Source organism: Stigmatopora argus, chromosome 4 (genome assembly GCF_051989625.1).
Source record: "Stigmatopora argus isolate UIUO_Sarg chromosome 4, RoL_Sarg_1.0, whole genome shotgun sequence".
Lineage (NCBI taxonomy): Eukaryota > Metazoa > Chordata > Actinopteri > Syngnathiformes > Syngnathidae > Stigmatopora > Stigmatopora argus.
The window spans coordinates 18,164,475-18,178,386 of NC_135390.1; the positions used below are offsets into that span (position 1 = coordinate 18,164,475).

The window sequence follows — 13,912 nt, forward strand, 5'->3', positions numbered from 1 at the left end:
GGCAATATTTTCTTCATGTATTGGCTTTAAAGCACATCAATGGCAGTCAAAAAGTTAAATGACTCCCAAATAAAGCATCAAGCAACATCATTTTAAAGATAAAAATACGTTTAAAAATACCCCATCAAACCCATTTTAAGTTACATTTATTCAAAACATATACAACTATGAACTGTACACTGTAATCGTATATCTTCTCTCATTTCAGTCCTAAATTTCTTGTCCACCCACGACCAGAACATCCATTTTCTGGACACCAATTTGTTCGCTTTCTCCATCCACAAAGGTAAATTTTGCCGTCTTGATATTGTACATTTTGGCAAAAAGTGCCACTTGCAAGAATCTTCCACAAGCCGAAACCATTGCGACAAGACTTGCCTTTTTGTGTCGTTACAGAGGATAAAAAAAATAAAATAAGTAAAATAGCAGCCTGGTGAGCAGTATTCCACTGGACGCAGTCACGTTTGAACAAAATTCTGGACAGGATTATCATAGAAAGGCATTGATATGGATTTCCAGGCATGACCAGGACATGCACGCTTACTCATCTCAGTGGATTGATACAGTGCACATGCTATTCATCGAACCAATCGATCAGCAGGTCTCATAATTCCATTTTCACAACAACTCTGGTGGGATTTCAACTTGAAAATATCATTTAAGGCAAAACGTTATTTCCTTTTATCAGCTATCGACGCTGCCATTCGGTCCAAATGCGAGAAAATATGCCGTTTTTAGTCCATTTCTACTTTCCCTTTTCCAGCTAAAACATAAAACAATTTGACAAATGTCATCATTAATCATTTACGGTAGCATTGCTCTAAGGTACTTTACTAGTGCTTTAAAAAATAAAATAAAAATAGGGTGCGCCATGGTGATGTGCCGTTTTTCGTTTCCCTGTCCTAACACTTTTTTTAGCGTTCTTTCGAAATGCCGATAACAAAGATACTCACTCTCGCACCCTAAAAATATCCAAGTGTGCATTCTAGTGTTGCGATTTTATCCATTTTCACTCCAAAGTGGCTTTATTTGTCCCTTTTTTAATGTTGCTGTCCTGCATAAAAACACCTTAAGGGAGCCTGGAATGGATAAATGAACATTTTATGATTTATGTCATGAGTCATAAAGGATGTCACTTGCAAATTGCCGCAAAATCAACAGGAAGTGACCCATATTTCAGTAAAAAAAATGCCAGTGAAATTCTTGAAAAAGGTTGAATTGATATTTGAAATTCCTATTTATAACGTAGAGCAATTTAGTCTGGTTGACGAAAAATCGAGGCATATCAAAATAGAAATAATAATAATACTTCGAAATTATATCGTAGGCTCTATTGCCCAGCACTACTACGACCGATCGCCATGTATTGGCCAAACCAGATGATTGCGTGTCAATTTGTAATTCTTCTGGCTCATTTCAAGTGTTGACAGGTTTGAAACTATAAATATGACGGAAATATGACGTCATTCCTAAGATGCACCCTTCAAGTGTTGTTCTTTAAACTCGATTAAAAGTCTTTTCGCGTCTAATAGGAAGTGAATTGAACTTTGTAAACTGAAGCTTGGAAGTTTCTAGTTCAGGGGTGTCCAAAATTTTGCCTGAGGGGAACATTTTTAGAAACATTAAAACTTGAAATCCTTCCATTTTTTTTGTCAGAAAAAAGGATCGGAATCGGGTAAAAAAAAGGGGGCGGGGGTTAAAATGATTGTTTTTGTATGAATGTATGAATTCATTGGCTGCCATTGACGGGCATAGTCGTCCAATCCATTTCGACTGGGGGGGCTGCTAGCCCCTCAAAGGTAATTGGACAACTATCCCAGTCAATGGCAGCCAATGCATTAACACATTTGTGAAAATATTATTACAATATGATGTAAAATGTTCTTACATAATTGGTGCTGATAAATGTCCAAACCGTTTTATCACCATTATTACTATGCATCACAATGTAAGTTTAAAAAAATAAAGTTTCCTACATTGCTTTCAAAATGAAGAGCAAATAAAAAGGCACTTTTTAGTGACTAGCACCATCTAGTGTTATGATTCATAAGTGCATCGGAATGTAGGTTGAACTGAAAGGTCTTGTGTGGATCACAATCAACGATATTACAATTTTCCCCAATTTTGACAGGCCCCGTTTTGAACACCCCTGTTCTAGTCGTTGTTTTATGTCAGAATTCAAATGATACTTCATCTCAGAACATCGGTAGTGCTTACTTACTCTTACTCTGTCCATGCACGCTATTGTGTACACACACACACAAACACACACTCACACACCGACCAACACATGCACTATTTTCTAACTCCTCGTTCGATTGTACTTCCCTCGTCATGCGATGAGTTAGCTTAGCTTAGCATCGTCTCGTGGCTGTGCAAGGTGGTGCCGTTTCACTCCTAAAAAAAAAAAGAAGACGATGCGTGGCTCGGTTAGATTTTTCCTTTTTCCGCAAACGTTTTGTGCAATCCAGCTTTCGTCCGCTCAGAAGCGAGCGCTTTCCATCAGCTGCGACCAATCCCTGATCAGAAGCGGGTGACTTGCACCCCCGAGTCGCCGACGATGAGGCGCGCCATGGAGGGATGAACCTGTAACAACACAAAAAAATGATACCAAAATGACTTAATTAGCCGGCATTGACAGTGATCGCCTGGTTACAAAGTTAAGGACAATCTGTTTTGGATCAAATGAATCAATTGTTTAATGACTACTACTATAAAAAAAAGTGTTAAAAAAAATGAAAAATTGGTTTGGAATTGTTCTTGGTGAAAAAGACAATATTTTTTTTTATTCTTTCTTTAGTTTAAAACGTTTATATATTCTTTATTAAAAACATTTTTTAAATGATTAACAAATGGGGAAAAACAGAATAAACATGTTTTCTTAATGCTGAAATATTTAATATTTTATGTTTGTTTGATGTAATGACCTTTCCGATACATAAACTAGGGAAAAGGGAAATTAATTCTCAATTTTTTTATCTTAAAAATAAAAAAATGAGTATTCATTAGAATAATTTTCTAATTTATTCACATTTTTAATATAATAAAACAAGTGCAAAAGCAAATGTCCTTTTTTTCTAAATTGAATAAATTAGAAAATCATGATTTAAGAAAAGCCAAGTACAGTGGTACCTCGTCATACGACCGTTCGTCATACGGAATGCTCGTCTTACGGGGGAAATTTCGATCGAATAATTCGCCCGTGATGCGGTCAAAGTTTCGTGATGCGACCAAGCCAGGTTGCCATGGCATTTTTTTTGGCATATCTTTCGTGTATAACAATATTTACGAGCACCGGATGAGCTATTCAGACCAGGAAACGCACAACGCGCATGCGCGGTGAAAAGAGGGCTTTCTGGGTAATGAAGTATACTCGTGCGCACAACGCCGACAGGCAATGGCACTAGGCGCCGTTCGAGGGGATGCGAACACAGATGCTACAAGCTAAAAGGAGCCGCTAGCCAGCGCCCTCGAAGCTCCCATGCGAATCCAACAAAACCACCCAGAGCTGCCACCCAGGAACGTGGCGCCCTACGTTTTTCATCCAGCCGGAGATATTCGCACTGCCCCACACCTCCGGCTACCCCCTGGATGAACTAATCCGCGTTCCAGTGACAGCTCTAGCGCTGCTGAGGGTAATCCTCAAGCGCCTGAGGTGGCCCAACAACAACAACAACATGAGCAGCGGCGCGATCGCTGATAAAAGACTGCTGCTCGTTGGCAAGTGGTCGTGCGTTATTCGATTGTGAGGACATTTGTGTGCATCATTTTCGGAATATTTTGAAGGGAATAGTACGACAGCAAACAGCCCATCGATAGCGAACGTGAGGGTGGAGTGTTTGTTCCGTTTACGAGTGCGTTGTGTGGGAGAAAAAAAACGAAGCCCCCCGCCCCTTTTGTGCCCCTCTCCCCTCGGCGAAATCTGCCCAATTTTAGTTAGATTAAACACTTTATTTCTATTAAACCACTCGTTATTTATTACTTTGTCAATATATGGCGAATTATAAGAAATAAAACTTTTTTTTCAATCCAATATCCTGTTTCTGGTGTTTTTTTCAGAGAGTTGGAACGAATTAATTTGTTTCCCATTCATTTCAATGGGAAACTTTACCTCGAGTTACGAGTAACTTGTCATACGAGCTCAGTCACGGAACGGATTAAGCTCGTATCTCGAGGTACCACTGTACTTTTTCCAGTGATTTTTTTATTTACAATTTTTTTAAATAATTGAAAGCGACTGACCTGCGCTTGTAAAGGTCCGTACGGCACCAGCTCGCCGTCCACCGTCAGGGTGCCGCGCGCCGACAGAGGCTGCAGCCGGAAGGCCCGGCAGGAAACGTGGCTGACGTACGGCGAGCTGACCGAGTGGTGCGTCCCCCGCTCCATGGCGAAGAAGAGCCGCAGCAAGGTGGCTCGCGAGATGCCCGCCCTCACGAAGGTCAGGTGGATCAGCCCGTCGTCGAACCTGGCCTGCGGCGCGGCGTGCAGGTCGGCCCCCAGGTGGCTCTGATAAAGCGCCAGGACCAGAACAAAGTCGCCCTCGATGGTCACCCAGTCCCGCGTGGGGAGGGGCCGATCCAGCGGGGGCAACAGGTCGTCCTTCGGGACGTTCAGGGGCAGCGAGTAAGGACGGTTCCTCGGGGCTCCGCCCGGCTCGCCAATGTCGAAGGTGAACGAGGGCGTGCGTGCCAGTGGGGACGGCGAGGCCGAGCCGGGCGTGTTGGGCCGCGGGGCCAGGTAGGAAGACGCGTGCGGCGAGGCGCAGGAAGGCGAGGACGGCGGCGTGGGGGACAAGGACAGCGACAGGGAGGGAAGTTTGGGCGGCAGGGAGTTGGAGTGCGAGTGTTGGAGGAGTGACAGGGGTCTCGGGCGGGCCGAATTCTGGTTCTGCTCCGCATTCCGAGACTTGAAGGAGAACGGCGAGTGGCGGAACGGCGACGACGAGATGGTGAGGGCCCGTTCGCGGGCCACGTCCAGCGGGTTGAAGAAGGTTCCGTTCAAATCCAGCTCCTCCGTGCCGTACGCGGGGCCCGAATCGGGCTCGCTGCGCCCCGAAAGGGCGTCGGCGATCTGGCCGGAAGGAGCAGAGTTCTTCCGGAGGGCTCGGCGGGCTGGACGGAGTCCATCTTGGTAGGGCAAGGGACCTTCGTCCGAATCCAAGCTTTGGCCGAGTTGTTGCGCCGGCGCCGGGCCGTCGCCGGCGTCGAGCCGTACCTCCTCCTTCTCCTCTTCGTCCGACGGGCTGAAGTCCTCCTCCGTTCGGCTTCCGTCCTCTCGCTCGTCCGAAATCCGCGTCAAGCCGCCACCGTTGGCTTTGCGGTCGCCTCCTTGGGCTTTTAGCCGCTCCTCCTCCATCTCCATCTCCATCTCCACCTCTCCTTCCGTCTCCTTCTCCCTGTCCTCCATCAAGCTGCTGGCCCTGACCACCCGCGTCCGACCCCCCCGGGCTCGCTCCCGCCGCCTCTCTCGTTCGTGCCGCCGGTCCTCCTTCTCCTTCTCCTGCTCGCCCTCGCCCCGGCGGAGACTGCGCTGTTCGCTGATGCCCATGTCGGAGGAGGTCCGGTGGATGGGGGGTTTGCAGAAGCCCTCCAGGCCTTCCGTGATGCTGCGGGAGAGGGGTCTCCTCGGCGGGGGCGGCGTGGCGTCGGGCGACGGGGCCGAGATGGACGGCGGGAGGTAGGACAGACGACCCTTGTAGGAGCGCAGGGAAGCGATGCGGACCAGCGTGCCCAGGGTGAAGCGGGCGGAGCCCAGGCCGCGATACCTGCGTGCCCATCGGTTGGGAAAAAAAAGGAATTCAAAGTACAGTGGTACCTCGTGATAAAACATGCTCGTCATACAACATGCTCGTGGTACGACGAAAATTTCGATCGAATAATTCGCTCGCGATACGATTAAAATTTCGAGATGCGACCAAGCCAGGTCGCATCTCTTTCGTGTATAACTACTACATCTATGAGGACTGGACGATTTATTCAGACGAGTTTTGACCAGGAAACGCACAACATGCCTGCGCGGGAAAAAAGAGGGCTTTCTGGGTAATGAAGTATACTCGTGCACACAACACCGATAGGCAATGGCACCCTTTCTCAGAATGAAACTTCATTACCCACAATCAATACGTGGGTAAGCTCAGCTATTGCATTTCCTGTTATTCTTTCAAAGGAAAGGAGCTCCCGCCATCGTTCTTTAAAGACTATTTCTCGTTGGCAAGTGGTCGTGCGTTAACCTATTGTGAGGACATTTGTGTCCATCATTTTCGGAATATTTTGAAGGCAATACAACAGCAAACAGTCCATCGATAGCGAACGTGAGGGTGGAGGCGAGGCAAACCGCTAACCCGGAAAACGAAGGTAACAAAAGATTAAAACAAAATTAGAATTCAGTTTTGTGTAAAGTTACATTAAACGTATGTTTGAGTGTGTCTGTATATATTTATCCAAGTGAATTTAAATTTGTTTGTTCGTTTACGAGTGCCGTGGATAAAGTGCCCCAAAACCTGTTTTTGGTGTTTTTTCAGAGGGTTGGAACGAATTAATTTGTTTTCAATTCATTCCAATGGGAAACGTTCGCTCGACTTACGAAAAGCTCGACATACGATCTCAGTCTCGGAACGGATTACGATCGTATGTCGAGGTACCACTGTACAATACTTATGAAATTAATTGGTTCCAGAACTTTTGAAAATTTCGTAAGTAGAGGTGTACTTTATATATAAATTCTCTAATTTGTTCCACGGTCCTCACACAACTACAAAAAAATTGGTCAAAGATTCCCAATTTTGGATGAAAGATGTGGGGAAACACACAAAAAAGAGAAAATTATAAGGAAATGACTTATTAATATCTTAAAATAAATAAATCATATGAAAATGTGGCTCCCAACTCTCTCTAATAGATTTTTTTCTTTATTAACAATATATAATCCCTTAACTAACGACGAATGATTGGTCGTCTTTCGTCACCTAGTCAAAATGAATTCAACGTTTATCGCCGTCAGCTAATGATTTACGCGTATGGGAGTGACTAAAGTGTCAAATCCCTTACAAAATAGAATTTAAATGACATATTTCATTTTACCGGAACAAAAGGAAGACAACCCACCTCTCACTTTCGATATCCACGTCCGACACGAATCCCCAGGCGACTGACAGGAAGGAAAATAGCCTCCTGGGCGTCAAGGTCGGCGGGCGGCCGTTGGCGGGCGGGCTGGTCGTCACGGAAACCAGGTCCATGGGCCGCACGCCGCCGCGGCACAGCAGGAAGCAGCAGTTGAGGAGAAGCGGTTCCCGGAGGCACATGTCGTACCTGCGACACCAGGAAAATTTACCCAGAGAATTCATTTGTTTTTAGTTCATTTCTATGGGAAACGTGCGTTGTTCGAGTTACGAGAATATCGACATACGAGCTCAGTCCTGGAACGAATTAAGCTCCTATCTCAAGGTACCACTGTATATCTTTTTTTTTTTTAAACTTGAATTCCTCACTGGAGTTCTTGTTAACCTTTTTAGCCCATTTTTCTCCATTTGACTATTGTTACTTATTTTTGTCTCTAATCAAATAAAGAAAATCCTTCCCAAAAATCTGACTTATCCTCCAGTGCAACTTGTACATACATATTTTTTTCCTCTTCATTGTGCATTCTTTGGCAGGCGCGACTTATAGTCCAATATATACGGAATATCTTTCATTTTCTATCCTTGAATTTCTACTTGGTGGCGTTCTCGCGCAAGGGAAATGGCACAATCTTGTAGTATGGATCTTCTGCTACCATGGCAATCAAGGGCTATTCTGATTGTGGTTCCAATTCTGAGGTTTCTTACCCCGCGTGATGGTTGATAGAGCCAGCCAACGCGTTGCCTGAGCCGCAGGGTAGAATGCCAACGGGTGTTTTGATGGCTTGCTCCCAATCGGGACGCTCCATGAGGCCGTTGATCACCTGTCGAACGGATCACAGCATGCGCTATCAATTTGGGCGGGTGGCGTGAGGGAAACGTGGAGCTTGTCGTACCTCGTGCAGGAGGCCGTCCCCCGAAATGATGATGACGCCGTCCCACTCTGGAAGCGAAATGTCTCGTATGAGCTCTCGGGCGTGGTTCTGGCGCTCTGTAAATCAGATGCATGGACATGTTTTGTTGAAATGACACTTTTCATATCAGAAAATGTTGACTGTTTTTTTTTCCTTTTATAACCTGAGATAAACAACTTTTGAGTGTTGTTGTTTTTAAACAAATATAGAAAAGATTATCTTTTTAAATAGAGAATACAATTGCAACAAATAAAAGTATAGTATTTGCTGCACTTTCCAAAAGTAACAATAACTAATATGATGTAATGAAAATTAATCTTAAATTTAAGAATGTTTTTCCACTTATTTTGCTATTTTTTGTATTAAAAAAAAAATAAAAAAAAATGAATGACTAAAATTATTTCAAGTGGTTTTATTAATAAATGAACACAAATGATGTTACCAAATATTTCCTTTATAAATAATACCCAAAAAGAAAAAGTATAAAAGGATATATTATAAATGAAAGAAAGTGTAAACATGGACTTTTTCTTTTTGTATTAAAAATGTAAATAAAATTAACAAAAGAAAATGTTTCATTCTCTTGATTCAACTAAAAAACAAAACTTTTCCACTTGTTTGTGTAGTAAAAATAAATAAATACATAAATATATATATTTTCCTTTTGTATTAAAATTTTAAATACTTTAATTAAAAAATGTCATTTAATTAACAAAATAAAAATACAACAATTCATTTTCCAATGGGTATTAAAGTATTAAAAATTATTATTATTATATATATTATTATATTCTATATATATTATTATTATATTATATATATAATAATTATTACTATTATTATTATATTACCGGTATTATCAGTATTACAAACGTAAATAAATCATAAGATTATTTGCTATTGATTCATTGACGGCCATCAATATTTCAACCTCATATTGATTCAATTTAAAGCGCTGTCAATGGCAGTGAATGAATGAGTTAATATGCTCAAAATCAAAAACTAGTTTTCCGGAATTTGCCTTGTAGTACCTGTCTGGATCAGGTTGTAGCTAATGTTAGCTTCTCTGATCATTGGCAGGATGTGTGTCTGACACCACTGCATGGCCTGTCCTCTCCCGCTGAAGGGATTGACCAGCAGGAGCAGTCGCCTGGGACGAGGTAGGAGACTTCTCGAAAATTCTAACGGTCAACAACAAGGAAGAAAAAGTTGAAGTTAAACAACTCGGCCAGAATGAGGGCGTCCCGCGCGTGCTTCGGGACGTGATATAAGCAAACGCTGAGATTAATCCTGGATTACATAACAACAATCCGCCAGTACTTCAGAGCAGGTCAACGCAAAAGCAATAAAGCTTTGGGAGTTTTGGTCAGTGAGTTGCTAGGGAAGCCAGAAGAAGAAAAAAAAGAGCAGGGATGACGGATGAAGCGGGCTAAAGTGAGGACGGATGATGAGGTCTTTGTTGGGGTCAGGAAACTAAAGGAAAGAAAGAGATTAAAGCGGCAAAGGAGACAGGAAAAGGGGGGCAGACGCTGCTCAAATTCCAACATTGAAGACAGGAATATAATCCCAATTGTTTTGTCTCAATTTGCCTCAGGAGGCATTAAAATACACGTTTTGGTCAATATGACATGGAGCTAAATTTAGACGGCGTTAACAATGGATTTGGGATTCATGTTTTTACTGAACCGAGTGGTTAGCGCCTCGGCCAACGTGTCGGCTTCGCAGTTCTGGGGTCGAGGGTTCAAACCCAGGTTAGTCCTCACTGTGTGGAGTTGGCATGTTCTCCCTGGGCTTGTGTGGGTTTTCTCTAGGTATGCCATTTTCCTCCCACATTCCAAAAACGTGCATGCTAGACTAGCTGTCTAACACTCTAAATTGTCCCTAACTATGATTGGTTGTCTGATGTCTCCTTGTGCCTGGCCACCGATTTGAGGTTTCCCCCACCTGGTGCCCGTAGTTGGCTGGGATGGGCTCCAGCACCCCCCACCAACCCTTAGGATCGGCGCACTCACCTGTTTCAGCAGTGACCGGCACCCCTCGAAGTAAACACTGCAACGCGGCGGACCACCTCTCCGCCTCCGGTCTGCTTTCGGCCAGGTACGCCCTCACCTGGCGGCGCCGCGACACCCCTTTGCGCCGTTTCCCCGGCGGGTACCAGTACAGGACCAGGAGGGGCGGCGCGGGGGCTCGCGGGCAGCTGCATCCCACCAACTCCGACAGCGGGAGGAGGAGTCTGGCCTCTTTGCCGGGGCGCGGCGACAGACGCTGGATGTGGACGTGGGCGTGGGTGAGGGTCAAAGCGTAGTTGGAGGGCGGAGCCGACGTCGGCGAGGCCGCCGGGGAAAGCCCGCCCGGACCGCCGGGGCTGTTGGGGCAGCTGTTGTTGTTGTTGTTGCCGCCGCTGCCGCTACCGTTGTTAGCGAGGTTGCCCCAGCTAGCAAACTGGCCGTGGAGGAGGGCTTCGGACGGGGGAGAGCGGGACGGTTCTGGGGAGCGCATCTTTGCCAAAAATGGCGGAAAAGCAGCAAAAATATCTTCCTGTTCTTGAAATTGTGAAAAAAAAACTGGATTTCTTCTCAGATTCTAGCAAAAAAAGAGCCAATATTTCCAGTTTGTAGTGTCAAACGCTTCAGTCCAGTGTGCAAGTCAGCTCATAATTTAAAAGAGTAAAAAAAAAAAAAAAATACACTAAAAGAAAAACATCTAAGCTACAAGGCCACTTAGCAGCCACAACATTGATAATACATTTTTAAATAATTATAAAAAGCTTCACTGAGAATACTGATCAAATGAGAATGATTGTTAAATAAACGCCTTAGTGTAGTTACTGCCTGTTAGGGGCTGGATAGATGTAAAAAGTGCAAGATTGTCCTTGATTTTCTTCAGTAATTATATGAATTTTAGAGACAGGGAGTGCCTGATGGTTTTGTCGCTCCTCCATGTGACAGCAGGAGACGAAAAACAAAACAAAAAAGACAAAAAGAAAACCAAGTGGCTCCTTTGTTCATGTCATGGTAAAAATTCCAAGTGTCACGTTCCCTCGCGGAGGTCTTTGCTCCTGCAACAATACAACATTTTTATTAAGACTTTTTGGCTTCAGAAATTTAAAACAACAATTCAACATGGTTATTTTTTTTTATTTTCGATATTTGGCATAATCAAAGTTACAAAGCCGTACTAGTGCTTTTTCTCTTGAATACAAGCCAGCTGTTTTGCTAGCTGATTAGCTAGCAGTTTAGCTAACTGACCAAGAGGACATTTTTTAAGGATTACTAGAAGCTAACTGTTTAGCTAGCTATTGCTTCTTACCAAAGGAGAAATTTACATCAAATAGTTTTTTTTTTCCATTCATTTTCTGAACCGCGGGGGCACTGGAGCTCATCCCACCCGACTACAGGACACCCCGACTCGGTGACCAGCCAATCGCAGGGGATGGAGACGAAGGACAACTAGCTAGCTAGCATGCACGTTTTTGGTAAGTGGGATGAAACCAAGAATACCCAGAAAAAGCCCACACAATCACAATACAAAATCCACATAATGAGGACCGACCTGTGATCAAACCCTCGACCCCAGAACTGCGAGGCCCATGTTCTAACCACTTTTCCCACGGCACCGCCGGAAGATTTTATGTCATTTATGTAAATAACATTTTTGGGGTGTTTTCTTTGTTTGATTACAGCCATAATCTGTCTTTTCTGGATTTAAAAAAAAAGCAAAGCGATGGCATTATCTTCAAAATTTTAGATTTTATTACAAAACATCCATTGGATGAAAGGAAGACAATAAACAATCAGCGCGATGAGTCAAAGTCACACACGGGCCGCTTGCTGACGCACGAAAACTATTCTGGCCAAAAGCTTTCAAGTCGACGAGCACTTTTGCTTCCCATTTGTTACATTTTTTTTGCCAGACCTCAGAAAAAGTTGTTTTTTTTTTTCATTTTTCTTCCAAGTAGCACGACACAAATCTTGGCCTTGCACGACACGGGGGTTATCTCTGACTTTCTTTCAACTTTTTACGACGTTCAGGAAGAATTACGCAAGCCACGGCGCAGACAGAATCAATGCCCGGCCGATGTCCTGTTTTGATAAGGTCAGCCGGCGTTCCGATAGGAGCAGCCCGCCGACCATTGTTGCACCTTTGGTCCTTGAAACAGGGCGTGGAACGTCAAATAATAATACAAACGGTGGGCTAATTTGGACTTCTGCACAATGAGCTTGTTGTTGACTGACTTGTGGGGTATTTTGGGCATGTGTGGGCAAGTGCTTTGCTTTTTAACCCATGACTGCATCGTATTGTTAAGACGCTGATCGGGATTCATGAATTTTACAGCGCGATGGGTGACTAAGCAAAATGCGTAGGACGTAATACGGTAGAATCAATAATGTGTCTCGCCTTTAAATAAATGGCAAACAATAAGATCCATTTAATTAAATAGATGGTGCAATATTTTTTTATTTAGTGTGTGCAAAGTGTTCCTTGTTGTTTATTTAAAAAAACAGTGAGTAAATTGAGAATGACTAAACCGTTCCATAGATGCAAGAATGGAAATTGTTACAAAATAATACAGAATTGGTATTCAAAAAGTCTTTTAGGATGGCATATAGACTAGAAATAAACAAAAAGGGAAGGTCTTCTCTATCACATTTTGTTTTTACAGTGCTTTACATCTAAGAAGTTTGGTATTTTGCTCGTTCTGAACGGAGTCCATTTTGAAATAATTTAGTCATTGGTAGTTCAGAAGTGAGTTTGTTTTTGAAATTTCAATGACAGCTCTCCATCAATGAGATGTAAAAGACTGTAGACACAAGACATGAGACTGTCTAGTTTTTTTGTTCACTTTAGTCTTTCCTAGGTCTGCTTGAACCGAATAAAAGTCAAATGTATTTATAGCCCTAAATCATCAAAACAGAAGATCTCTCACAAACACCTAGTTGCAAACAGTAAACATTCAATTTTAGGGGGAAATTAAAAGTCAATACTTTAAGTCAATTTATGAGGCATATCACTTTAACACTGATAGCATCACATCATAAGGCTGAGTCGTAAATTCAATTTTATCATTTATGATAAAAGGTCCCCTTTATGTCATCACTAAACCCCACCTTTGACCACGAATACAATGATCAGACACTCGTAATTCCTGCCTTGATGTGAAACAATGTTATTTTTATTTAGACAATTTACTGAATCTAATTTAGCATAAATTCCGAACTACTTTTTGGCAGCTTGAACTTTACCCACTTGTGCATGACATCTAGCCACGCTAGAAGCCCACTAATAAAGCAATACAGATGACTGCGAAGCTCCTATCCAAGCCAAGAACTCATTAACAAAAATAGTTTCCACTTAATTAACAAGCAACTACATTGCGCTCATAATTATCGGCAAGTGTGATGCGTTAGCTGCGTGCTAAAGCTCCGTGCTAAACGCCAAACTCCAGCTAGCTAGCTTCAGCTATTGCAACGCGGAGGGATACATGCCCACGCCTTTCCCTATTTTCAAAGGCACCGCTGTTAATTCAGCGGAAAGAGAAGTGAAATAAAATTCTTCCTTACCTCATTTTGTCTCCCGGAGACAAGCGGTAGCTTCTTGTGACAAGTGTCGGTGCTGGAGGAAGTGTACGCGCGGCTCACGGCGGCGTCTGTGAGCGGCGCAAAGGAAACCCAATGACCACAAGGAAAACATTGCAACACCCTCCGACATTCTCCAATCATTGACAGAGCGTCACTCACTTCCTGTTTGGAGCAGAATTCCACGGCGACCAATCGTTTCCATTCACGCTCCCCCTTCCCTTCATGCTTTCGTAGTAAAGGCAAGTCCAACTCCGAGGAATGTACTATATGACTCCGCTTCAAGGTTAATTTCCGTCAAGTCACCC

The 13,912-nt window shown here is 43.5% G+C and overlaps 1 protein-coding gene across 2 annotated transcripts; it reads right to left on the minus strand.

Annotated features, from left to right (window-relative positions):
* Nucleotides 1–129: 129 nt before the first annotated feature.
* Nucleotides 130–13,901, minus strand: sphk2 (sphingosine kinase 2). Of its 2 annotated transcripts, XM_077598448.1 has the most exons (9): nt 13,767–13,901; nt 13,590–13,675; nt 10,041–11,086; nt 9,060–9,209; nt 8,011–8,105; nt 7,823–7,938; nt 7,104–7,307; nt 4,243–5,764; nt 130–2,586 (listed from the first exon to the last, which is right to left on the minus strand). In XM_077598448.1, exons 3-9 carry the CDS (start codon nt 10,525–10,527, stop codon nt 2,524–2,526), a joined length of 2,637 nt encoding a protein of 878 aa, XP_077454574.1. In that variant the 5' UTR covers nt 10,528–11,086; nt 13,590–13,675; nt 13,767–13,901; the 3' UTR covers nt 130–2,523. The 2 variants fall into 2 exon arrangements, with proteins under 2 accessions (XP_077454574.1, XP_077454573.1); XM_077598447.1 differs by lacking the exon at nt 13,767–13,901 and having other exon boundaries at nt 13,590–13,735.
* Between the last annotated feature and the right edge of the window lie 11 nt (nt 13,902–13,912).